The sequence below is a fragment of the Vipera ursinii genome (genome assembly GCF_947247035.1).
Source record: "Vipera ursinii genome assembly, chromosome: 4".
Classification (NCBI taxonomy): domain Eukaryota; kingdom Metazoa; phylum Chordata; class Lepidosauria; order Squamata; family Viperidae; genus Vipera; species Vipera ursinii.
The window spans coordinates 9,079,952-9,107,883 of record NC_139514.1 but is presented as its reverse complement, the minus strand read 5'-3'; the positions used below and the strand labels follow the sequence as shown (position 1 = coordinate 9,107,883).

The 27,932-nt window shown below is 40.2% G+C and overlaps 1 protein-coding gene across 1 annotated transcript in view; it reads right to left on the bottom strand.

The window, feature by feature from the left end:
* Window positions 1-27,932, bottom strand: part of TMEM135 (transmembrane protein 135) — a 167,181-nt gene that overhangs the window by 97,832 nt on the left and 41,417 nt on the right. Inside the window, exon 5 of the mRNA XM_083362146.1 lies at window positions 12,041-12,106. Within this exon, the coding sequence (XP_083218272.1) occupies window positions 12,041-12,106 (66 nt within the window). The remainder of the gene's footprint in view (window positions 1-12,040; window positions 12,107-27,932) is intronic.

Below are 27,932 nucleotides of genomic sequence, written 5' to 3'. Positions count from 1 at the left end.
CCTCTCCCTTCCAGCACAGATGATGTTACCTAGTTAGGTAACGAAACGTCTGCAAGAAAACAATCAAGCTCAGAGAACACCAAGGACTCCGCAGAACATAATTTATCCGGCAGGAAAGGGAAGGGAATAATATGTCACGCCCAAATTTCTTTCTCCGCTAAATTATTTCCAATATCTGGCCAACTTCCTCTGCACCGCAACTGACAGCTTGTTCTCCTACCCGTAAGAAAAAGACCCCTTCTTTCCATTTTTTTTCCTACTTCCATTCTCTTTATTTTCTGCTCCATCTCTGCATTTATTTTGGAAAAGCAAAGCTGACATTTTTTGGGGGAACAATACCGGGGAACTACTCCATCCTTGGTGGAGCAGTGGGCTAATGCCTCCTTAAGTAACACCAGCTGCCTGCAATTAGTGCAGGTTCGAGTCCCACCAGGCTCAAGGTTGACTCAGCCTTCCATCCTTCCGAGGTAGGTAAAATGAGGACCCAGATTGTTGGGCGCAATTAAGCTGACTTTGTAATAATGCCGCTTGGGGGGGGCTGAAAGCCCTAATAAGCAGGCGTATACATAGAATGAAGGCTATTGCTAAGCACATTGATTTGTGCTTAGATTGTAAGCCGCCCTGAGTCTTCGGAGAAGGGCAGGATATAAATGGGATTAAAAATTAAAAAAATCTTATACGGCACTGCATTCTAAAAGCAGCCTCAGATGCCTGGTGGCTACTGCAGAATGGACTGGCTTGAAGAACAAGGAAGTTACCTCTAACCTGGTAGAGGTAGAAACCACCTGCCCTGTGATTCTTTGTCAGACAGAGGCATCAAGGTAAATCCTCTGCAATCTTAAATCATGTTGAATCTCTAGGTAAATTAGCAATTTAGCTAAACTGGCAAATTAGCAATTGAGATGTTAAAGAACATGCAAATTACCTTGTTGTCTCCATTCAAAGGTTTCCTAACTCTCAGATTTGCGTAGTGTGAGTAATGTTAACCTGGGAGCAGAAGATCGGAAACTAGGCACGGTACACAACTTTCTCCCCCTCTTGAAGGACCACAATCAGGGCACGGTACACAACTTTCTCCCCCTCTTGAAGGACCACAATCAGGTGCAATTAGAGCCAAAGAAAGAGCAATCAACAATCACTTTCCTTTTGCGGTATTTTTAAAAATTACTCCCCCCCCCAATTTGGTTCTCCCAGATGCTTTGAACCAAAATACCCAGCTTTACTGGCTAAAGGGTGGGGTGACAGAAGTCCAGCATATTTAAAAAAAATGGGATTGGAAAATGAAAAACTGGTAGAAGCACAGAGTAATTAATTCCCATTACAACAGTTTGAACATAGGGAGGCTAATAAGTTACATTTCTTTCATTTGTGAAGATTAGAAAAGCAGGCCTGTTGCTATAAAATGGAGTTGCTATATAGGATGCTAATTAATGCCATATGTTTTGTGTAAATTACTATAACAGATGTATTCCTTGAAGTGAAAAGGAGAAAATGTATTTCAGTTTTGCCCCAAAAGTATATATACGAATTAAAGAACAAAGCCATTTAGTGATCTTACCAAATATACCACAATTGTCATTTCTTGCTGTTTTCTTAACATATATTTATTCTCTACAGAAATAAGCTAATCACTGCACTGTGGAGTGGTGTTGTCATAATTTCCAGGGAGAAGCGCCAATGGCTGAATTTCGATAGAGTAAGAAAAAATATTTAGGCCAGAATTCAGTGACCTTCTATACAGTATAGAACGAGCTGCACACAGCTTTGCCTGACTCACTTCCTAATGTTATCCGGATGTTCTGGATTTTTTTTTTTAAAAAAAAAATGCTTTAACCTCTTTTGAATATCTCTGCCAAGGTCATTTTCCTCACTTTCTGCAAAGGGGAAAGTGGCTAATGGTATGACAATGTATCCAAAGGGCACATTTGCAAGAAAAAGTCCACAGTTCAATAATAATGAATTACTGTGATTGGCATCAAAAGTTTGAAGGCCTTAAACCTTGAGGAGGTTTCTACTAATCATTGTTAACTTGGGGACGGAGTGCATTTGAGTCATTCCTGACTCCTGGCAACTGCCTGAGCAAGTCCCTGGAAGAGTCTTGGATATGTTTTGGGAATGGTTTGCTATTGTCGCCTTCTACTAGGGCAGGGGTAGGCAACCTTGGCTCTTTTATGACTCGTGGACTTCAACTCCCAGAATTCCTGAGCCAGCATGGGGGAAACTTTGGCCTCTTCATGACTTGTGGACTTCAACCCCCAGAATTCCTGAGCCAGCATGGGGGAATTATTGCCCCTTCATGACGTGTCAACTTCAATTCCCAAAATTCCTGACCCAACAGGGGGAACTATGGCCCCTTCATGACTTGGGGACTTCAACTCCCAGAAATCCTGAGCTAGCATGGCTCAGCTTGGAAACTCTCCCTTTCCCCTCAGCATGGCTGTCTCAGGAATTCTGGTAGCTGAAGTCCACGAGTCATGAAGGGGCCATAGTTCCCCTGTGCTACCTCAGGAATTCTGGGAGTTGAAGTCCACGAGTCATGAAGGGGCCAAAGTTTCTCCCATGCTGGCTCAGGAATTCTGGGAGTTGAAGTCCACGAGTCATGAAGGGGCCAAAGTTTCTCCCATGCTGGCTCAGGAATTCTGGGAGTTGAAGTCCACGAGTCATAAAAGAGCCAAGGTTGCCTAGCCCTGTACTAGGAGCTGCCCAAAATCACGCAGCTGGCTACATGTTCAGGGCAGGACTAGAAATCTTCATTCCCCAATTTCTAGCCAGGTGCATTTAACCATTACACCAAATTGGCTATCCATTGTTGATTAAGTATTGCCAATTGGTGTGTCTAGAAAAGTTTCAGACTAAATTCCCATTAGTCCCACTTAAGAGAATGGAAGGGTTTTTAACCAGTAGGCGCTAGGTTGCCTTCCCCGTGTGGACAATACTGAGAACAATAACAACAATATCTGATTCATTATGAGAGTCTTTAATATTCTTTTAATGCTCTGACAAGTGAACACAGGAGGTTTTTTTTAATTTTATTTTTTGGAGGTGTGGGGAGGGACCCAAATGTTGACATACACATCTGTTGAGTACTTGCAGATGAGCAAGCTTGTTGCAAGCTTCAACCATCCCTAGAGCATTCAGATATATTTACTTCCAACTTCAGTGTTTGGGGTCACTGCATTTCCCAGCACATATAGATGCAATGATGAATTATTAGAATCTCAGACAAATACTTTCAGCAGTTTTTCCGCAGGAAAAGAAGCCAAGAGTTTCCATTCTCAAACCAACAGAGACTTGTAATTCCACGTCTGCCAATTAACGTCTCATTATTTCTTGGCTTTATTGGACAGGTGGAATGCAAACCATGCAGGCTGCTCCAGCAAGTTGTCAAAATATATAGAAGAGAGCATTTGAAATTAACTCCTCAAGAGGATTTCCAGTCTGCAACATTTTTGTAGTCATGTGTATAAAATAGTTTTCAAATGGCACTCTGATGAGCAAGCTAATTAAATACATAAAGAATGGCCATCAGTTAGAAAGATTATAGCTGACTTGGAAAAAGTATTTAAAGAATGCTCCACAACAGTTCTTCATAAAACAAGAGAAAAGGTCCCAGCCTACTATTCCTCAGGTTGTTGTTGTTGTTTTTGTACTATTGACTTGGATGAAAACACCACGAAAGCTTGAACTAGATCCCTCAACAATGAAAAATGAAAAATGATCAACCACTCTTCCAAAGCTATCAATGAAAAGCTTTGTGTAATGTTTCTCCAAGACCTCAGACCACCAGCAAAATTGACAAGAAGCAGTCTTCAAAACAAGGGAAGATGAAGGAGGAGGACAATCAGGTAGATTAATTAAAAAGTTTAGTCTTCTCCAGATTTAAGCTAATGGGAAGATATCCAATGGAAGGTCCCCGCAAGACAAGAGGAGAAGGAAGTTCATGCTGTATCATCCAAGCCAAGATATACCTGGATACTGTCAACAAAATATGTCTGGTACACTTTAAAAAGAGAGTAAGAGATCAGAGAACACAGCGACAATGTATATAGTATGAACAGAAAGGAGACAGAGCCCCAAGGAGCACACATGGTGTGACAGGATGTGGGAAAGACTGGCCATAGGAATGGATAGATAAGGGACAGCATAGCCTTCAGCTATAAAAGAGATGACAAAAGGGGGAAAGTTCCAGGCTCCATTTTGGTTGTAAGCCAAGGACTGCCCATACTTTTCAGACTTACAAGATTCTGTCAATGCAGCTTTACAATAAAGTAGAATTAGCTCATCTGGTTGTAGCTCCTACCTGGTTTACCTCACAGGGCCAATACATAGGTACTGTAATACGAAGGGCTAAGAGAAAGCCTTTCAACTGGCTTATAAAAATTACAAATAATCTAATAGGTACTAATTACATATAAACCTGGCTTAAGCTATTTCAAGAAGAAATGCCAACACAGATGCTTTACGGAATTCAGTTACTCCCTTACTTCGAGCACGGTACTCCGTGCCTTGTGGTATGCCCATAATACAACTGTACATTTTGAGGTAGGCATGGTGAACCATAGAAGGTAGAGACTGGGTAACTACATTTAAACATAGTTCTAAAGCTGTTCTGTTACCCTATGGGGGTAGCTTCCTCAACCCTCAATGATGGTTTTCAATTCACATGGGAGAAGACATTGGTCTTGAAAATTAATATTCCTAGGGTTTTTTTTCTGTCTAACCTATACCTTTTCAGGCATTAAAGGTTTGCAGTTATTCTGCAACAGCAAATTATAGCCACTGAGTGGCGGTGACTTAACTAGGTACCTAATCAATTACTCAAAGAAAATCCAAAATTTACAATAGTACCCAGCAGTGTAACACTTACACACTATGAGCCTGAATAATTCCCCCACCACAATTTTAAAGCTATAAGAATAAATAAAATTTTAGAATTAGAAGAGCACAACGCTTTCAAGAACATTAACAGCATTACTGATGTCTACAAAAGTTTTTTTTTCATATAGTCTGATCAAGCATTCTTTATAGTGCTTAGTTTTCCATGACTTTTGAGAGAAGCCCAAAATACTTCAGTTCACAGGGTTGTGTTCTTAAACTACTCTATTTTTTTAAAAAAATCAATTCTTAAGCAACAGCATGTTAATATGCCATAATTATATTTTAAAAAATTGCAGTATGAAGGAAAAATAAAATGAAAATTGTTATCTTCTCCACAAATTATCACAACAACCAAGTAGTCAGACAACAGCAGCGAAATTAGAGATGATGAGCTAGCCGTGAGAACAGAACTTTTGAACCCACAGAAATAATGGTATCTTTGTGATATGAATGAGAAGGGTGAAGAAATCGGATATCTGGGATCACATCACTATTTAGCTCTGAAATATGCCTGTGACTAAGGCCTGCCGTGTCCTCAAGCTAGAGAGAGAGGGGGGGAGGGAGGGAGGAAGAGAGAGAGAGAGAGAGAGAGAGAGAGAGAGAGAGATGGAGAGAGAGAGACTTGAAAAGTTTAAATTAGAATCAGCTTTTAAGATACTTTCACCGTTTCAGGCAAAAAACAGTTTTCCCTCAAGCATGGTATAGGAAATTTCTCAAATTCAGTTCATTACACTAACTCAAGAATTAAAAATAAGAAACGTTATAATAATTCAACACTATCAAGAATCACCTCCTTCCCAAAAGAAAACACAACTTGTTTAAAAGTAATGCACCGTCATTATCCTTTTAATATTATGTATCACATAAAAAGGAACTCAGTGGGTTTGGCTATTTAATTTTTTTCATTTGTATGTACCAAAATACAAGACTTTTTTTTTACGCTTATGTCCAACCTTTTCTCCATGGAATGCAGACCTTTTAAATCTACACTAGCCCTTTGAAGTAAGAAATGAATTTAAAATGCACTAAATGAATTTAACATTGTCATTGCCCAAGATTAACTGGTTAGCTTCTTAGGATGGGATTTATTTATTTATTTATTTATTAGATTTATATACCGCCCTTCTCCCAAAGGACTCGGGGCAGTGTACAGGGCAATTAAAACATGGCATACAAAGTTAAAAATAAATTAAATTAAATTTAGCCCCAAACCAAGTAAATCAAATTCTAAAATTTAAAATCCCAATCCCTCAGTCCAGGCTGGCAAGCTCAAATAATCAGGTTTTAAGGTCACGGCGAAAAGAGCGAAGGTCGGGAGCCATCCGGAGCTCAACGGGGAGCTGGTTCCAGAGCACAGGCGTGCCCACAGAAAATGCTCTCCCCCTGGGGGCTGCCAGCCGGCATTCCCTGACCGACGGCACCCTGAGGAGGCCCTCTCTGTGGGAGCGCACAGGACGATGGGAAGTTGATGCCGGCAGAAGGTGCTCCCGTAAGTAATCCGGACCCATGTCATTTAGGGCTTTGTAGGTCATCACCAACACTTTGAATCTCACCCAGAGGGCAACTGGGAGCCAATGCAGCTCGCGGAGAAGAGGTGTTACATGGGATTATCGGGAGACCCCCATCACAACTCGCGTGGCCGCATTCTGCACCAGCTGGAGCCTCTGAGTGGTCCTCAAGGGCAGCCCCATGTAAAGAGCATTGCAGTAGTCTATTTGAGAGGTCACGAGCGCATGAGTGACTGTACGTAGGGCATCTCGGTCCAGATAGGGCCGCAACTGGCACACCAGGCGAACCTGGGCAAAAGCCCTCCTGGTCACAGCTCCTATGTGATCTTCCAAACTGAGCTGTGAGTCAAACAGGACGCCCAAGTTGCGAGCCCTATCTATGGGGGGTAACACCACACCCCCCATAGTTAAAGATGGAATAGGGTGGATTACCCGAGATGCCGGTATGTACAACCACTTGGTCTTATCGGGATTAAGCCAAAGCCTGTTCCTCCCCATCCAGACCCGAACCGCCTCCAGGCAACGGGACATCACGTCGAGGGCATCACTGGGTTGATTTGGGGTGGAGATGAAAAGCTGGGTATCATCAGCATACTGATGATACCCCACCCCAAAACCAGCTTCGTATAAATGTTGAACAGGAGGGGCAAGAGGACCGACCCCTGAGGAACCATGGTCGATGGTATCAAAAGCCGCTGAGAGGTCTAATAGGACTAGGGCAGAGGAACAACCCCTGTCCCGAGCCCACCAGAGATCATTCACCAGCGCGACCAATTGGGTGACATGTATTTTTATTTCTACGAAGGGGGTTCTATAAAATTACTACTTGTGCTTTTAATTTTATTATCTCTATTCATGTCTTAAAATGCATTAAGCCTGGAATTAAGGACAAACCCACAGATATGTCAGAAGATGTTTGATTCTTGTTTTCTGCCCTCCAAACTGGAAACTGATTATCCACAGTTTTTAATTCTTCACTCTCTTCTACAAATACTCAAATACAGTCCCATATTCCTTTCACAATAGTGGCAATCTTTTAATTTTCAATCATATAACATAAATCGCACACTGTGATTTGTTCCCATTTAGCATGGTAATGCTATCATCTCATATGACTAAAAATTCTTTTTTTCCTCAGTATACATCAGCATATACCTGACTTGCCACAGGCCTGTTCAAACTGCATGAATCCTTCACATTCCTCTCCCACACTTTAAAGGGAAGAGACAGAAAAAAGGAATATAGTGATGTCCAATACAGTTTGAAAAAAATGTACAGTAGTTAAAGACTTTTAAGTTTTGATGTCTTCTTCAACTCCACTCAACACTAAATGGTGATAATTAGTGGAGAAGTTTTAAAAGTGTGAAAAAAGGATAGACAGCATTCCCATTTGGAACTTTTGAATAAGGTTATTAGATTCTGGCTTGGGAAGATTTTCAAAAATATTTGGTCCTTTTATTGGGAGAATCTGCTAGGCAGAGTAACATTCTTAGAAGATGCATATTAATATCTGAATTCAGTATACGAGGAGACATTTAGATAAGGAATTGATGCACTTCTCCCTGAAGATTTATTTAAGTTTCCAAGATTTCTTGTGTACTTCTAAGTCTGATCCTCTGTTTTCATCAGGTAAAAGTTATAGGTTTTCCTATCTACTCATGTCTCATTCTAGGGCGCAGTACTCATCTCCGTTTTTTGGCTGAGAGAGCCCGCACTCTCCAAAGACATTTTCCACACTCATGTGACCAGCATGGCTATACACCAAAGGCACATGGAATACTGGTACCTTCCTTCCAAAGTGGTACCTATTTATTTACTCACATTTGCATGCTTTTGAACTGCTAGCTAGGCAGGAGTTGAGGCAAAGAACGGGAACTCACCCCGTTGTGCGGTCTCGACAAACTTAACATCTTTAATACTGAGCCATTGTGTCCACTTTTTTCATCAGGAGAAATGCATAAATTTTCCGTTGCATAGGTACTGCCAGTTTGAAAATTAAACATAACTTTAATTGTTACTGCAAGGTAACCATTAAAGCAGGCTTGCCCTTGCTATTATTTCAATTAGCTTCTCTTCCTGACCAACAAATCTGCAGCAGGCATTTTTGAGATAAGAGGAAGAAGAAGAAAGTTCAGGCTCCATGTTAGGTTTGAATGCAGGAGAATTATGTGAGAATCAGAGTGTCTGACCAGGTTGGGTATTTTTTTTTAATCAGTCTGCCTGTGAGACGAGTTGATGCCTTTGTAGGGGATGTTACAGAGCCCCAAAGCATAGGGGCTTTGGCAGAAACTCGTTCACAAATAGCTGCTGAAATAATGCATCAACTCTGGCCACCTCCCAGTTGTTCCAGTGCCCCAAGCAATCCGATCTGGGTACCAGTGCCAAAGCAATTAGAGTTTCCATTAACAACAGAGATACGCAGCAAGAGAAACATGGCTTTAATGACAAAGGAAGAACTAGAACTCACAGTCTCCCAGTTTCTAACCTGGTGCCTAAACCACTAGACCAGGGGTAGGCAACCTTGGCTTTTTTATGACTCGTGGACTTCAACTCCCAGAATTCCTGAGCCAGCAGCATGGCTCAGCTTGGAAACCTCTCCCTTTCCCCTCAGCATGGCTGGCTCAGGAATTCTGGGAGTTGAAGTCCACGAGTCATAAAAGAGCCAAGGTTGCCTACCCCTGCACTAGACCAAATTGACTCCTGGTGAAAATACTTTAGTAAGGAGGAGAGAAATGTGCTGAGTCATCAAGTCAATTATATTCTTAAATTTCATTATCTCCCCTGGTACGATTAGACTTCTTGGAGATCAGTCAACTCCATGGCTGTAACATGTCCTGAAGTAATTTTTCAGCATGCAGTAGATGTTGTTGAACAGGATCACCATTCCAAGAATTATCTGCCTTGCTTGGATGAATGACACTTGGCAGCCCCAGTTCCACACCCCGTGCCAAAACCTTGTCAATAATGCTGTAATCCGTGCAAAAAACAGCAAACAACCCCACGTTAGCTGTAAAAGATGACTTCTTCTATGAAAAGCTTGATAAAAGAAATACAGCCAGGGAGACGAAGAAGCTGAATTATCCCAGCACACAGAAAAGATGAGAGAAGGAACCAAGGGAAAGAAAATATCCAGTGTTATAAACTCCACATCCATTTGACTCTGGAAACACGCCCAAGTCTGGAGAGCCCTTACGGACTCGTTTGGTTTGAGTGCTATTTTTCAAATCAGCTCACTCTGGCGCAAAGTGGGGGAATCAAATTATGAATTCAAGATTATTCTTACCGTTCTTTTGTTTGCTACCACTCAAACGATCACTTAACCAGTCAGGAGAAACGATCATTTTAAGTGGGTTTAATCGTTTCCCGCGGACAATGTTAATACAAGACTGCATCCACAGGTATGTGTGGATATTTATTTTATTTATTTATTTATTGCATTTATATACCGCCCTTTCCCTGAGGACTCAGGATATAGAGATAGGTGACAGACAAGAGATATATTTCCTCTGTTCAATTGTGTCTGAGTCTCCGGGACACCCTGGGCAAGATCCCTGCAGTTTTCCTGGCCAGTTTTTCAGTTGTGGCTTGCCACTGCCTTCTTTCTAGGGCTGAGAGAAAGGACCTGGCCACAGCTGGCCTAAGTGATTTTGGAACCAAACACACATACAACCAAACTCAAGTGAAGTCTTACTGTAACTGCCTCAGCTCTAGCGAGTCAAACAGTATGAATGCTAACATGTTCTCTGGGCGTCCAAACTAAACATTTTGCTTTGCATCCCACATGAAAATCACAAGCATTCTAAAGCCTTCCGGAGGCAACAGACCTTTTTTTTTTTCATAAACATCAGCTGCTGTACAAGTCAGATCCCTAACAAAATGCTGGAGAATAATGGCCCTCTTCAGTATCCCAGCCAGTCAACGTCTTTCAAAATAATCCATTCACTTCACCGCCAGCCCACAAAGGCAAGAGTCTCTAGAGACGGACGGAGCTGGCCCTCTCGTTTGCTGAACACTCGTTTTCTTGTCGATGTGGCTTCTTCGTGCATAATTAATCTGTGAAATCCATCATCGCAGGATGAGGTTGTAGCCACTAACCTGACCCCACCTTTGCAGACAGTCTGTCAAAGCAAAAACATCCAAGGGAGGGGATTGTGTTTGATACGATGTGTTCAGGGGAAGAGAATTCAGATTCGGGCATCTATCCAGGCCGTGCCGATGCTTGGTTCTCATTATTACAGACTTTTTAGAATAAACAATGCCTGAAGACTCTTTGAAGTGTTTCATTAGTCGGAACCATGACATCGTCTTTGACTTATGATCACAATTGGGACCAGAATTTCCATCTCTAAGCAAGAGTGAGTGGCACCCGATTTTTCTGCCACAGCTGCTAAGCGAATCGCTGCACTTGTAGGTAAATCAGATGGTCATTAAGCGAACCCAGCTTCCCCCTTTGACTTTGCTTGTCAGAAAGGGGCTAGGACCGTCACAAATGGTGATCGCACAATCCCAGGATGCTGCAACTATCATAAATACAGGCCTGTTTCCAAATCCCTGAATTTTGATCATATCACCATGGAGAAGCTGTGGCTCTCACAGGCGTAATGACTGTATATAAGGTCACATCATCTGGTCACTAAACAAAACGATTTTAAATCAAGGATTACATGTAAAAGGAAATGACTAAATCCATGCAGAACTAGGGAATTGAGGGCAATTACTCATGAAAGCAATTACTATAATTACTTAGCAATTACTATTGCTAAGCACATTGTGCTTTAGATTGTAAGCCGCCCTGAGTCTTCGGAGAAGGGCAGGATATAAATGGGATTAAAATAAATAAATAAATAAATAAATAAATAAATAAATAAATAAATAAATAAATAAATAAATAAATAAAATGAAAGGTCCATGTTATCTTGAGGGGAGATAATATGCCTCCCAATGCTTGCTGCAGGAACAATGGCAGGAGAGGAATATATCTAGATCTCCTGCTTCTGAGCAACCAGAGGAAAAAATGCTGGGCTCAGAAAGCAGTCCTATCCTTCAGTTCTTAAGATGGTGTCATTTTGTCTTTTTAAAAAATCTGTATGTCAGCTGCCACCTTATGCTGCTACGTGGTAACAGACTGCCATGAACTGTGCGGAAGGGGAATGAAGGCGGGAATGTTTGGGGAATCAAAAGTAAGTTCTGTATCTCCTTGAGACGCTGCCTCAAGGTCTCCCAAAAGTTGGAAGGAGGGGGACGCATACCAAACTGCACTTGGATTGACTGTTATGAAAACGTCTTGCCAGAACCTGACTGGTTACCGTAGGGTGGGAAATGAGAGACAGTTAAGGGAGGAAAAAGTAGAACTTAAGGATTTGGGCACACAATTTTCAGTTCTGGGTTTGTACTACTGCAATACACTTGATTTCTAATGAACTATACCTTTCTCAACAAATGGAGCTAAGGGTCGTTTCTATTTAGAGGTTTAGGTTGTGTGGTAGGTCCGACACTATACAAGGATTAGTACTCACCCTTGAACTGCTAATTAATTGCAGAGATGGCAATCGTGAGAAAGCAGTGATAGTTCTATTTTCATTTCTCAGGTATTTCTATCAGCCCTCATCAAATTCACTTTTAAAACAATACCACGCAGGTGAAAAAAGTTTTACCTCTCCATGTCTTAAAGGAGTAATGTGTCCTCTTGATACTCCCATGCGGAATAGAGTTTCTGTGGCCTGCAGACAAAAAAGAGAGAATATATGAAAGAAAATATTCTGCTTTTTGAAGTTACATTCACAATACGGCGGAATTCAAAGGGATTTCCTCTTTTAACACATACTTTGGTAAAAATCCTTACTATTCATACTATTATAATATTTTATACCATGCTTACATAATACTTGACAAAAGGAGGACTTTTGGAAGATATTCTGTGTCATGGTTCCGATAGATGAGACCAGTAGAAATAAGAACTCTGAGGCAATTGCTTTCCTCAAAGAACACATTTAATGGCTACATAGTATCGGCACGAACAAAGGTGAAACCAAGACTCAAAGTTACCCCCCCCCCAAGGTTACATGGGAACAAGTTGAATTTCCCACCCCTGCAATATGTCATAAATCACAATCCCCAATTAATTACTTTGGAGGGCTTTCTAATGGAAGCTCCAGTCTGCCAAAATTGAGGCAGCTTGACCTTGGTTCCCACAGTAAAGTTATTTTTATGGCTATACTAGAAAAATGCATCTCCCCCCTCCCATTGCTGTGGCAACTGAAAACAAAGTGAAGATGGCTGCAGCCAGAATCGTTTGAAGGTTGACATTCTCCTTTGTTTATATGACAGATTAGACAGCAAAAGGGTTGTTAAAGCATAAAAATTCAAGACAATCCATATACCTACAAAAATGCCTTCAAGACCAATTGGCTTTGGTATCAGCCCAACCCCTCGCCTCAAATACGGGGATTTTCCTCCTTTAGCCTTAGGAGCGGTTGTTCTTTCCATTCAAGTCTGGTGGGCAGCAGAGAGTCTTCTTGGTTGCTCTTCCCACTCAAGGCTGGTGGGCAGTAGGGAGTCTTCTTGGACTCCCAGCTCCTGTTCAAAACTACCTGCCATCTATGGCATAGGAAGCCTTTGCATAGCTTCATCTTCTGTGACAATTGCACCCCTTCCTGGATCAGCAGGCCTTTCATCTACTCACACTTGCCCTAATCTTTCTGCTTGACTACTGCCATGCATTCTCCATGGGCTGCCCTTGAAGAGTATTCAGTAACTTCAAATGTTCCAGAACATAATGGCGTAGATGACTGATGGACATGATAGCAATATGTCCATGTAGCATCATGTTTCACAAACTGAATGAGTTGCAGGTGTGCTTTCAAATACTGGTTATTACCTATGAAGCCCTACATGGCATAGAATTATGAGGTTCAAGGTGTTGGTTACACCTTGAAGGCCCTACATGGCATAAGGCCCTACATGGCATGGGTCCGGGATACCTCAGGGACCACCTGCTGCCGGCATCGACTCCCCTCCGCCCTGTGCGTTCCCACAGAGAGGGCCTCCTCAGGGTGCCGCCAGTCAGGGAATGTCGACTGGTGGCCCCCAGGGGGAGGGCCTTCTCTGTGGGTGCTCCGGCATTATGGAATCAACTGCCGGTGGAGCTCCGGATGGCACCAGACCTCCGAACTTTCCGTCGGGGCCTGAAGACCCACCTGTTCGAATTAGCTGGTCTGGCCTGATGGGGGATTATGGGTTTTTAATTGTTTTTTAAATTTGTATTACTGTTTTTAATTGGGCATGGGTTTAATCCTTTTTTTAATTTTTGTATTGTCTTTCTTTTTATATATGCCCTGTGAACCGCCCTGAGTCCCTACCAAGGAGAAGGGCGGTATATAAATCAAATAAACTATAACTATAACTAATTATGTTATTTGAGGAATCACCTCTCTTTCATAGTTTCTACCCATTCAGCAAGAGCTGACAAAATGGTGTACTCTGGGTCCCTTTAATTAACCAATGCCCCCTATCAGGACCCAGGAATGTATCTTCTCTGGTGTGGAGCCTATTCTCTGAAATGAGATCCCCCATAGATTCATGTAGTTTCAACACCAAGGATGTTCCAGAAAGCCTTGAATGTCCCCCCAGACTTTGGAAAAAGGTGGATATAATTCACTTTTTCTGCACTGTTTAGTTGTGTTGTATTTTTTTATTGTTGCTTTTGTATTATGAGCCTCCCAATGTCACTTTTGTACGACAGAACCTAAATCTCTTGAAATAAATTAACTACATTTATAACCAGCTTTAAATCTATCTCTTGCAAAATTCAAATGTGAGAGAGAAAATTCAAAATTTCCAAACAAAGATAATTCTTTTCTCAACATTACTAACACTAATGAAAACAATATAGAGAATGGTCAAATAAAACACTGCTTTGATCATGACACAAGAATTCAATGGTTAAGAGTTACAAAAACTCATAGTACGTTAAGAATACAACGGGTTTGTTAACATTTAAAATAAGTAGGAAAAGAATTCTTAAAAAGCAAACGCTATTTTTCCTTAAAGCAATTTTTTTTAATTTATGGATTACATTTGTACCTTAACTCCTATGTTTCAAGAACTCTTAATGCACTTTTATTTCTTTGTGCTTTCAACTATGGATGAGATGGGGCAAAGAATCATCTGCCTAGTCAGCGACTCATTTATTTGTTCATTTACACCCACAAGAAGTTGCAAGCCAGTCTCAAGACGTAATTCTACATTCCCTTGAAGATTAAAGGGGTGACAACTTCATGCAACCTTTTGTGTTCATAAAAGCTGGTTTCTTTCATCAGGTCTTCCTATCAACATTTTGAAGATGTTTCAGCAAAATAGAGCATTCTGTCAATACTGCTAAGCTTCTTTTGTTTCTATTGAGAACCAATGATCTATGTAATTTTCCTTCTTCTTCAACTGATAAGAGAACTCCTTTAATATACTTGTACTTGCAAAGCTAAAACTCAGTTGTCAAAGCTTCTTAGATAAAAGGGTGTTTCACAGCTTGGGTGAGCCCAGGACTGTGGAGTTCTTGATAGAATCACCATTCACATATGCTAAGAAGATTAAGTATATTTCTGAAGTGTTCTGTTTAAACTAAAGTTGGGGAAAAGAAGGCTTATCACAGCCAAAACATCTCAATAGTAAGCTTTATTTAAAAAATAGAGAGGATTATGTAATTAGATAAGACAGAAGATGGAATTTCTGACAAGTGAAAGACAGTATTAACAGAAACATTAAATGACTGCATAAAAAACGGGAAGAATGGATTTTAAGACAGAAGATCTAAAAAAAAATAAACAATGTAGGTTTTGGAGAGATTAAAAATGAATAACTGGATTTAAAGAAAAATATTGCTAAAAACAAACATGGTCCTGAAAATATCCGTGCAATAGAACATCACTAAAAAATCTCTTTCAAATGTTAATAGTATAATACACTGACACACGTTTTCAACACCCCGGCAAATCTGTATCAAGGAAAAAAAAGTCCTAAGATCTTATAAATTAAAAAATAATCTTTCCTAGCAAATCTAAAGACATAATTCAAAAATACATGTCTGCTGAAGAAAGAATTTCTTTCTTCAAGTAAAAGAAATCCCTTGGTTCCTGATGTATAGTTAATATTTGCTTTCAGGGAAAGATAATGAATATAAATTCAATAAATCTAATCTAATCTAATCTACTCTACTCTTCACAGCAGCTACTAGGGGTGTCTAGGAAGAGTGCCACAGCATGAGAAAGTTCCCCTAAAACAGGCATGTCAAACTCGTGACGTCACGTGACATCGTGCGACGTATCGGAACTTTTTCCCATTGCCGAAAATGGGATGGGTGCAGTTTTTCCGTGACGCTCCAGCCCACGGGCTGGCAGTTTGACACCCCTGCCCTAAAACATTGTCCAGTTTCTTCCTGCGAAACAAAGCATGAGGTTATAGAATAGCGGCAGTAAATCATGGTGCTGTCATGAGATGAACTCAATGAGAAATGTGTCCTGTGCTATATAAATAGAATGCCCTGTAGAATACCATATAGTAAGTATCCATAACCATCATCATCATAATCATCATCATCATCATCAATTCTAGCCACTGTCTATCCACTGCAGGATGAAGGCCTCTTCCGCATGTTTCCAACCAATATGGTCCTGAGTTTTCTTTTGCTAATTGGGCCTGCAATATTTGCTGATGCCATCACGCAGTCTTGTTTTAGGTCACTTTTGTGGATGCTTTTTATCAAATTCTATAACTGCCTTGGTCCACCTGCCATCAGCTCTTCTGGCTATGTGATCTGCCCATTTCCATTTCCATTCTTTTACTCTCTTGATAATATTGCATGCTTTCGTTTGTTCTCTAAACCATGTGCAGGTCTTTCTATCTTGTCTTGTGATGCCCAGCACGCATCTTTCCATGGCTCTTCGCACCACTCATAGCTTTCGTGCTGATTGCGACGTTAGTGTCCATGTTTCACTGGCAAGTGTTATAACAGGGAGCACACCCTGATCGAAAACTTTTCAGGCATAGGAGAAAGTTGTTCTTGAAAAGTGTGCTTAACTTGCCAAATGCCTGCCAACCACACTGAACACACCGTTCAATTTCCTTTTTTTTTATCCCCTTCCATTGTGACCCATTGACCAAGGTATATGTAGTGGTCCACTATATTTATTTTTTTATTTATTTTAATTCCATTTATATCCCGCCCTTCTCCGAAGACTCAGGGCAGCTTACAAACTTAGCAGTAGCCTTCATTCTATGTATATGCCTGCTTATTAGGGCTTTCACACACACCCCAAGCGGCATTATTACAAAGTCAGCTTATTGCCCCCAAGAATCTGGGTCCTCATTTTACCTACCTCGGAAGGATGGAAGGCTGAGTCAACCTTGAGCCTGGTGGGATGCGAACCTGCACTAATTGCAGGCAGCTGGTGTTACTTAAGGAGGCATTAGCCCACTGCTCCACCAAGGCTGTATATCTAGTTCATACACACACACACACACACACACACACACACACACACACACACAAACATATTTCTTTAGTGTTTTTATTAAACATAACCTGCTCTTTTCCAGGTTTATTTTTAAGCCAAATGGTTCTCCTGCTTTGTGCAGCTCTTGTGTCTCTGTAAATCTTCTGAATCTTGTAAGAAGAGAACAATATCGTCTGGAAGTCTTAAGTGGTTTAAATAGGTGCCATTAAGTATCCGTAATAATTCAGATTAAAAAAGGAAAAAAACAAAAGTGAATGCCCATATAGAGACATCCAGAAGTCACTTTTAAACAGCCACACAAGCACACGGAAAAAGGACAGGGCTGCTTTAACAATCTGAAATGGTACTTCTGAAGCAGTCTCAAATCATCTACACAGCCCTAGGGAACAATTCTTGACTCAAATCCTATACTTCCAGAATAAACTGCACATTACTGTTTTTTGAAACACTGGTTCGAAGTGAAAAATAATAGCATTCTTTTGCAGAGATTAATATATCATGACTGCATTCATGCTAGTTTCTTGACAGCCTGGTGTGCAATTCTTCTACAATTTCTTTTTTTTTTAACTTCCAAGTTGAATTAGCTTTGGGATTCAAGGTTCTAACGTATCTAAAAACTATTCAAGATGTCACTGCTAGGTCTCCAAGATCAGACACGTTGGCTAAGTGATGCAGTCTGTAAATCCCATTTAGTGCACTGGATAAGTTAATATTGTGTTTGCAGGCCAATGTGCTGCATATTGTTTTAGGCATTAATTAATACAACAATATACAGAGGCATACACTCTGTTTTCCAGTATTAACTAACACCATTCCTCATGCTTACAAATGTCAGAAAAATACTTGTTCTATCTTTCAGATAATTGCCAGCATGTCTTGCAAAGAAGAGCAGAGATAGATTTAACCTGGTCATAAGGACAACTGTAAGCACAATTTAAGGGACGCAGTGGCTCAGTGGGTTAGGACGCTGAGCTTGTCAACCAGAAGGTTGGCAGTTTGGCGGGTCGAATCCCGAGTGCCGCGTAGCAGAGTGAGCGCCTGTTACTCGTCCCAGCTTCTGCCAACCTAGCAGTTCGAAAGCACGTAAAAATGCAAGTAGAAAAATAGGGACCACTACGGTGGGAAGGTAACAGCGTTCCGTGCGCCTTTGGCGTCTAGTCATGCCGGCCACATGACCACGGAGACGTCCTCGGACAAGCTCTTCGGCTTTGAAACGGAGATGAGCACCGGTCCCTAGAGTCGGAAACGACTAGCACGCATGTGCGGGGGAACCTTTACCTTAAGCACAATTTTGATTAAAAATTCTGAATAGGAGCCAGACTTGTCCAATTCTCACCCTTTCGCTAAAGAACATCATTAAATTTAATCAACACACACAAGTCCAATATATTTGTGCATATTATGCAGTCATGGTCCCAGCCTGTCATCAGCCAAATAAGCACTAATTCAGTCCAATAGAAATGGGTGTATTTTTTACCTAGGGCAATCTATTGCTCCCTTAAATACAAGATGAAAATGCCACCAGGTGACAGTGTAATGTTTCTTCATTCCGTTTAAATAGCATGCCAATTATTTTTCACGATAGTATGCCAATTATTTGGTTGAGATCAGATTCCTATCAGGCATGGCATGAATTCAACAAAGTATCTGCAAACTCATTATAACCTCTAATTCTATTTTCTGAAGTCTATTTTTAAAAAAAAAGCTAACACGACTGCTCTCAAAGACACAAAATGTTATAAGCTACAATTTGACCTCAGGACAAAGAAAGATTGAAAGTTGAGGCTTTTCTAAAGGGAGTGAAAAACTGGGGAAGTTCTTTCAAAACAAATAAATAACTAGAACTTATAATTTGAAGGAAGCTTCATGGAGAAAAGTATCAGCAGTTGAAATAGTCAGACTCGTATGTCACCTATATCTTATGTTCCAAAAGTCACATAGATAAAAGGGATGCCACTATAAATCACTTAGATAAATAAACTGTAGGAACATAATAAATATGCATCTAAAAGAGATGCACATTTGTTTCCAAGAAGGAAGAAAAGAAGGAAACCAACAGATAAACATGCATGGAAAAAGTAAAAATAGGCAGTCCTCGACTTACAATCCCAGTTGGGACCAGAATTTCCGTTGTTAAGCAGGACACTTAAGAGAGCGGCAAAGAATTGTACAACTTTCTAAGGAGATTCTTAGTCATTCAGATCATGGTTATCCAAAAGGTGCTTTTTAAAAAGGCAACTTGCACTTTCTTTGTTTTGCTTGCAGACGTTCACTTGTCATCCAAGAAACTTCTTGGATAAATAGTGAAACCTCTTCAAGCAAAACCAAGAGAATCCAGCTGCCTTTTGAAAAAGCACCTTTGGCACAATTTTACAATCTTTTTTTGTCACAGTTATTAAGTGAAATCTGGCTCGACGTTGACTTGGTTTGCTGGCAGGTGGCTGGGAACGTCGCGAATGGCAATCATATAGAAACAGGGATTCCCAACCTATAGGCTGCAGCCCACTACCGGGACCTGGCCTATTCTCAACTGGGCCACGTGAATGGTAGGATGGCCAATGCACATGCATGTGCAGCCCTACTCGCACTAGCAGCGGACGCCGGCACTCGCAGCCCCACTTGTGCTCACTGCGGGCGCAAACACTTGCAGCCCCACTCATGTCCCTGCAGATTTTATTCCTTTAGTTGTTGCTGACTATAAGGGGCAGTGCTCACCTCCATTTCAAGGCCACTGAACCAGTGCTGTCCGAAGACATTTCCGCGGTCATATGACTAGATGTCACAGAGCGCAGTTAACTTCCCGTCAAAGTGGTACCTATTTATCTACTCGCATTTGCATGCTTTCAAACTGCTAGTTGGCAGGAGCTGAGCGAGGACAGCAGCTCATCCTGTCGTGTGGCGCCCCGGGTCTCAAACCTGGGCTGTGGGCTTCCCAGTCGACAAGCCCAGCATCTTAATCACTGATGCTAAAGGTGGACCCAGAAATATGGTTACAATTATAATAGCTTCACACTGTATGATTAAAGGTAAAGGTAAAGGTTCCCCCGCACATGCGTGCTAGTCATTTCCAACTCTAGGAGCCGGTGCTCATCTCCGTTTCAAAGCCGAAGAGCCAGCGCATGTCCGAAGACGTCTCCGTGGTCATGTGGCCGGCATGACTAGACGCCAAAGGCGCAAGAAACGCTGTTACCTTCCCACCGTAGTGGTCCCTATTTTTCTACTTGCATTTTTACGTGCTTTCGAACTGCTAGGTTGGCAGAAGCTGGGACGAGTAACAGGCGCTCACTCTGTTACGCAGCACTCGGGATTCGACCCGCCAAACTGCCAACTTTCTGATCGACAAGCTCAGCGTCCTAACCCACTTAGCCACCGCGTCCCTTATGTCACCATTTACATTCTCCTAATATAAAAGCAAATTTATGTAGGCAATTCAATCATTTATGCATAAATTCAGACTGCTAAAAAATGCATCTTGTATGATTACCACTGATTTACTACAACTTCACAGTACACAATACAGATTAAAAATTGCATCCAATCTGGTTGACAAATGAAGCTTTATTTCAATAGTCATAAGCCTTACAAACCCTCCAAACTAATCAGAAGCAGAATAACAAAACTTAAACTATTTCACATTTTTTGGGAATTACTGCTACCTTAATTCTAGACTGATGGCTAATTAGAACTGAATCGTTTCTGACAAAGGATGCGTGTAATCTGATATAGAACTAGTTGGTGCAATATTTACTTTGGATTACTTTCAAAGTGAAACCAAAGTTTTACAATCAATTGGGTAAAATAGTTAAAAGGTCAGGCAACCCATTCATATGTTATAAGAGTGTTTCCTATTTGAAAAACTGATCTCTTTTTAATTTAATCTACTGGGATTTATAGCAAGGCTTAGAAGAACAAACTTTGAAAAATTCCATGAAATGAGTGTATATCTTCACTATAATATAGGATTTGAAATCAGAATAGCAATTTTTAGCTACCGATGATATATGGTAAATCTAGCATTCTTCATACAATTATAAGTTTTCATAAAGTTAAAGATTTTAAACAGTTGTTTCATTTCCCAATATCATATTAAGAATAATTCCGTATTAGAGTGGTCCTTAACCTTTTCTTCAGCATGGACCCTTTTTAAATAGCTTTTGTAACCACGGAAATGGCCATGGACCGCCGAGATTTAAATAATAATATTTCTTCAAGCTTTCGTGGACCTCCTATGACAATATCACAGACCCCCAGACCACCGCCATACTAGAATAAGTCTAAAAATTCAAATTGTGTCCCCTCCAAATATTACACAGCATAGAGAAGCTGAAGACAAACTCTTGCTAAACATCCTCTCTATGCCATCTAACAAGTACAAGAAATTTGTTCAACTGATTATATTCTATGAGGTAAATTTGGCCACTGGTGGGTTGGCTCCTTAACCTTCTTAACTTGTTCACACTACCAGTAGGAAAAATATTAGGCGTAATTCCAAAACATACTAACAAAAAATATCACCAATTACTAAGATATATATTCACAGATAAAGTTAAAGCCGCTGGGTGAGATCATTTGTGGTTTTGGAGTGGGGTATCATCAGTATGCTGATGATACCCAGCTTTTCATCTCTACCCCAAACCACCCCAGTGATGCCCTCGATGTGATGTCCTGTTGCCTAGAGGCGGTTCGGGTCTGGATGGGGAGGAACAGGCTTTGGCTCAATCCCGACAAGACTGAGTGGTTGTACGTTCCAGCATCTTAGGAAATTCGGTCCATTCCATCTTTAACCATGGGGGATGAGGTGTTACCCCCCGTAGATAGGGCTTGCAACTTGGGTGTCCTCCTGGACTCACAGCTCAGTTTGGAAGACCATGTAGGAGCTGTGACCAGGGGGGCTTTTGCCCAGGTTCGCCTGGTGCGCCAGTTGCGACCCTATCTGGACCGGGATGCCCTGCATACAGTCACTTATGCGCTCATAACCTCTCGTATAGACTACTGCAATGCTCTTTACATGGGGCTGCCCTTGATGACCACTCGGAGGCTACAGCTGGTGCAGAATGCGGCTGCGTGAGTTGTGATGGGGGTCTCCCGATACTCCCATGTAACACCTCTTCTCCGCGAGCTGCATTGGCTTCCAGTTGCCCTCCGGGTGAGATTCAAGGTGCTGGTGATTACCTATAAAGCCCTAAATGGCATGGGTCCGGATTACTTACGGGAGCACCTGCTGCCGGCATCATCTTCCCTTCATCCGGTGCGCTCCCACAGAGAGGGCCTCCTCAGGGTGCCATCGGTCAGAGAGTGTCAGCTTGCGGCCCCCAGGGGGAGATCATTCTCTGTGGGCGCGCCAGCCCTTTGGAATCAATTACCGGTTGAGCTCCGGAAGGCTCCCGACCTTCGCTCTTTCCGCCGTGATCTGAAAACCTATTTATTTGAACAGGCCGGCCTGGTTTAAGGGTTTGGGGTATTTTTAATTATTTATTGTTAGGGCTTAAATTAATTTAATATTACTTTTAACTTTTGTATGTAGTGCTTTTATTGCCCTGTACACCACCCTGAGTCCTTCGGGAGAAGGGCGGTATAGAAATTCAATAAAATAAAAGAAATAAATAAACAAACACAAAATTGGAAAATAGATACCTTAACAATGATATTATACTGGGAACTTAAACTAGGAGAATATGCAGTAATGGCAAAATGAAAAACAACAAAGCATATATTCAGAAGTTTAACCAAAGTGAAGCAATAATAGCTTCCATATATTGTATTTATTACGCAGCAAGTCAAATATAAATATGTAGTTTTAAAAGGGGAAAAAGTAACCAAAGAATTGAAATTAGAAATACATACAGAAAATAATGGTTTATAAATATTGTACATCAGCCAGAATGTACAATGAAGGAAATGTTATAAACTAAATATTTATCTATCATGTTTTAACAGATTTTTGTATTTTTAACCAAAAAAATGAAGATTTCAGCACTTAGCTCAGGAATTCAAATCCTTTCTTATATTGCTAAAGTATTCTGTCTTTTATTAATTTCTTACAATGACATTATCAATGACTATAAGCACTAACTGCACAATCCTAGTAACTCCTTTGACCACTTACTAATATTTTATTTCTACTTTACTTTTTTTTTCCTTTTCTCTTTTTACTTATTCTTTTTCTTCTGTTAAATAAATGAAATAAGAATTAAAAATAACCTGGCTTTTTTCTAAGGCAATGGTACCAAGGCAGTAGAACCCAATACACATGAGCTATTCTGTAATAAATAACAATATTTTATCAACTAGCCATAGGGCATCTCAAAATACAAACTACAAAAATATAAGGCTATGGTAACAAAGCAACTGTGGCAAGAAAGGTCGTAAAATGGAGCAAATTTCATTTTAACAATCGTCTTGCTTGGCAACAGAAATTTGGGGCTCTCTTGTGTCTGTAAGTCAAGGAGTCCCTATAATCCATTTCCAATTGTTCTGATTTAACACTAGTTCTCATCAAGCAGAACTTGTCAGCTGTGAAAAAACTAAAGCAAAATAATATACTGGAGGGGAAAAAAAGCAGCAAGTTGGTGTGTTTGTTTTGAAAACTGTCTCTGGTAAGCCCACCAAGCCTGATTATCATCACCAAAATCTTTGAAGACAGACATTAATGGCTGACAACTTTATTCCCAGTGAGGCAGCTCAAGTTAAACATGGGCGGAATATCCATCAAAACAATTTCAGTTTTTAAAATATCTGGAATCAATTAGATGAGGGGGAAGTTTCCAAAAGGCCACCCATTAATAAACACAAAATAATTTGTGTCTGCTGTCTTGTTTGTGATAATTTTTTATTGCTACCTCAGTTTTAGATGACACAGTAATGACTTCCACATTCTGATTAAAACACGAATTGAAGACACATGTTAAAAGACAGCTCATCAAAAGTGCAGGAGTAAGCATAATTTTCGTAGCTACTGAAACACTGACAAGCTAAGAAAAGTGCTGCCTCATGAACTATTTTTTTTTAATTACTTAGCCAACTTAGCTCCAAGGTTTCGTAACCTGAAGCAGTAAGCCATTGTAATAGCTCCTAATTGAATTCCTCCAAAAGAAAATTAGCTAACCCTTCAATGAGAGTATCACAAGGTTCTGAAAGCTTTACAATAATTACAAGATTAAGACAACTATCAAAAGACAGCCAGTGTGTGCTTCTGGGACAAGGAAAAAGACCCAACAAATTTCTCTTGTTTATTATTCTTTTTTTTTTGCCACTGCAAATCAGCCAAAGTTTAGGTTTAAGAGGGTAACAACTATTTTGTATTAGAGAAAAGGAAATAACAGCCATAATGTCCAGGACCTCAGGATAAAAATGATGGGTAGCATGGAAAGAGAAGCAAAGAGTCTGAGTTTTTCTTTCTTTCTTTCTTTCTTTCTTTCTTTCTTTCTTTCTTTCTTTCTTTCTTTCTTTCTTTCTTTCTCTTTCTCTCTCTCTCTCTCTCTCTCTCTCTCTCTCTCTCTCTCTCTCTCTCTCTCTCCTTCATACAAGGGATTAAATATTTGCAATGGTGATTGCTGGGAAGATAGGCGTAAGAAGGGAAATTAATTCAATGTGTATTTTAATACACATCCACCCACCTGGTTTATATTTGTCAAATTAATGCAATCAAAATCAACAGAATTAAGCAAAATTTAAATACCAATCATTGTTTGCATTTATCTGAACTGTGTTGCAATTCTCAGTCAAATGTTGTGCATATCATATGAATATGTTAGAAATTATATATGTGGTTTATTCCATTACGAGAAATTTGTTTGCAAAAAAAAACCTGTATACATTAGGAGAAACAGAAATGAGAGATTGAAAATGTGTATGATTTTCATGAAACCTTTTGTGAAACATTAAAATAAAAAGAAAATATTAAAATGAGAGGTACTGAAGTTATCACACTCATTTATCATTTATGGACTATTAAAGACTGAAGCTTAGAAGATACTGTGCAATTGTCAGCCTCCCTTCATCTGCCTAATTTTCTTTGCTGCTGTTAACAATTCCAAATAGGGAAGCACTATTTGTCTGTAACAGACTAAATATTTGAAGATTTAATTAATGGCTAGCACAGTCAACCTGTTTTGGCACCTCTATTTATATTACACCTATGAAACGAGTGGAACTGCAATTCAGCAGCTTTCCAGATTCAGAGGTTGGTATCATCACTGTCCACCTAGAAAGACGCTTTTTAATCCTCGCACTGATGTCTTGATAGCTTAAATACCCAAGTCATACATTGTTTGCATTCAACATTTAATTCTGTATGTTTCAGGTTTAATAACACCTCATATTTACAACAAGAGATGGTGTTCACCTGCAACAAAAATACAGAACAAGCTATAATTACTATGAGCCAGTGTCAACTGTGCTTTTAAACTGCATGCTGTATCCATAGTTAAGGTTCTTTAATAATTAAACAACCCCCAAGCCTTCCAAAGCTTCTGAACAATTTTAGTGGAACATTTAAGGAGAAACACTGGCCATAGTGACAAGCGTATGTAAAAGGAAGAATACAGATATCAAAATGGAATGTCAAATTTATTTATTTATTTATTTATTTATTTATTTATTTATTTATTTAAATCCCACTTTATTATTTTTAAACAATTTGTGATTGTTTGATGTACCAAATCTGAGCTACTAAATACATCAAAACATTAGCAATGCGTACAGGCAATAAAAAAGATAAAAAGTTTTCCAGCATTGTCTAAAGGGACTTCCATGTTTAATTTGAGGTATTTTTTAATTGAGTACAGGGTCAATTTAATATTTTTAATTTGGTTCTTAATTTTTGTATTTTGGATTTTTAATTCCCTGTAAACCGCCCTGAGTCCTCAGGGAATAGGGCGGTATATAAATATAACTAAATAAATAAAATAAATAAATAAATGTCCATGCGGTCAGCATGACTATATGCCGAGGCGCACGAAATGCTGTTACTTTCCCACCAAAGTGGTACCTAGGTATCTACTCGCATTTGTATGCTTTCGTGCTGCCAGGTTGGCAGGAGCTGGGACAAGGAACGGGAACTCATCCTGTCACAGGATACCTGGGTCTTGAACTGCCAACCTTCTGGGTCGACAAGCCCAGCATTTTAAGTGCTAGGCCACCACACCCCTCAATACGGGCAGTTAACTTCCCCCCAATTTCTGTTCTTGTTCTGAATTTTATCTCCCAACCCAACTGAGGTTAAGAAAGCTCATTTTTTTTAATCAAATAAAAACAATGTTATAAAATAATAGTATAGCAATTATTTAAAGAGTCTTCAAATAAACTCAAACTGAGTGGAATCTAGGAATTTGTTTGGTTTGGTTTCCTAAATAAGATCTTTCCTTAATGGAACAAGTAAAAGGCATTTTATTTTCAGCTTTTGCAATGCCAGACTCCTTGAAAATGGAACTGCCTTCCATCAAGTTTGACTTTTACAATCTATGGTAGAGTCAGCCCCCGCCCCCACACTCCCAACATCTAACCATTAATGAAGACCCAAGGAGTTTCTCACTGAAGATACGAGATCTCAAACGGTCAGCCTCCTCCATCTGTCAATTCAAAAAGCTGTTTACATAACAGGCCTAAATTCCTACAGGTTCAAATTCGGCATTCTATAATTGCTTTTTAAAAACTGGCTTTCTTACTTAAACTGTCAAATTTCTGAGACTTGGAACAACACTGGGAGAAGATTGGTGTTTTCCCGTATTAAAAGTGGGAACAAAATTCAGGCTTTTATCTCAAGAGCGTTTAATTTAGGCTATAAATGCTGCAGTCAAAACTACTTTAAAACAGCCAACAAAGAAAAATACAGGCTTGAAGTATGAAATCCTCAACTCAAAAGAGCATCATGGACTACACATTTTAAATTACAGTATCAATTTACAAACTAAGTAAAATGCAATATAAATTTTGAGGTTTTCCGGGGGGGGAACAACAGAGGGCAATTCTGAAAGTGGGTCCATGCTAAGTTTGTGGAAGATTGACTCACTGAAATGTATTAGAAGGAGGAAGGAACTCTATAGTTCTTGTCGTAAGTATACACTTCTTTTTATAAGCACACACAATCAAATGTACAGGTTTATTTGTTTTCGATGAACATTTTCTTTCTGGTTTTACAATAACATGCTGCATACCTAGCAAGGGAATTGGCAGTTTTACCCTGGAGGCAGGAAATCCAACTAATGTGTGCTTCTTTATCGGGAAGGGGGGGAAAAATGAAGTAATATCATTCAGTGAAGAGATGTGCTAGGACCAGCTTTATTCCAGTGAAGATTGGCTAGAAAAAGGGAACTCAAAGCAGGAAATCAGACAAAGATGCATCAGGTAGATTTTATTCCAAATGGAAAGTTTGTCCCTTCAATTTTTCTTATTTCAAGCTGGGAGTTCCCAAACAGAAAGTAGCTAAAGGGCTGTCTTTATTTACAAACAATAAATCAGGGGTCTTCAAACTTGGCCCTTTTATGACTGGTGGGCTTCAACTCCCAGAATTCCTCAGCCAGGCATGCTGGCTGAGGAATTCTGGGGGTTGAAGCCCACCAGTCATAAAAGGGCCAAGTTTGAAGACCTCTGCGATAAATTGTCAGGCGTTCACATTTCAGGGACATCCCAGACAAAAGCTATGTTGTTCTCACTAGGAAGGACACTTCTCAATTCTTCTCAATGAGGTCCATCAGTCCATCAGTGACATACACTTTCGTTTGCTTTCCTCCCTTCTCCGTCACATGCACGCCTCTTGTGCATTCACTCACTGTGGAAAAACATGAATGAGCATTCAAAAGAACCCCTCTCGGAAGGTAAGCATTTTTAGATTAAAAATCTGAACAGGGTTGCAGGAAAGCTAAAGGGAAGCAAGGCTGCCCTGCGTAAGAACAAAGGAGAGAAAATCTTGAAGAATTTCTCTGGCTCATGTCAGAATTTTCGGTGCTGAGGTGACAGATGAGGTTTCCTGGGGCTAATATGCCCATGCCAATTAGCCATGTCAATCCACAAGTACACCAGCTGCAGGGATCTAACATTA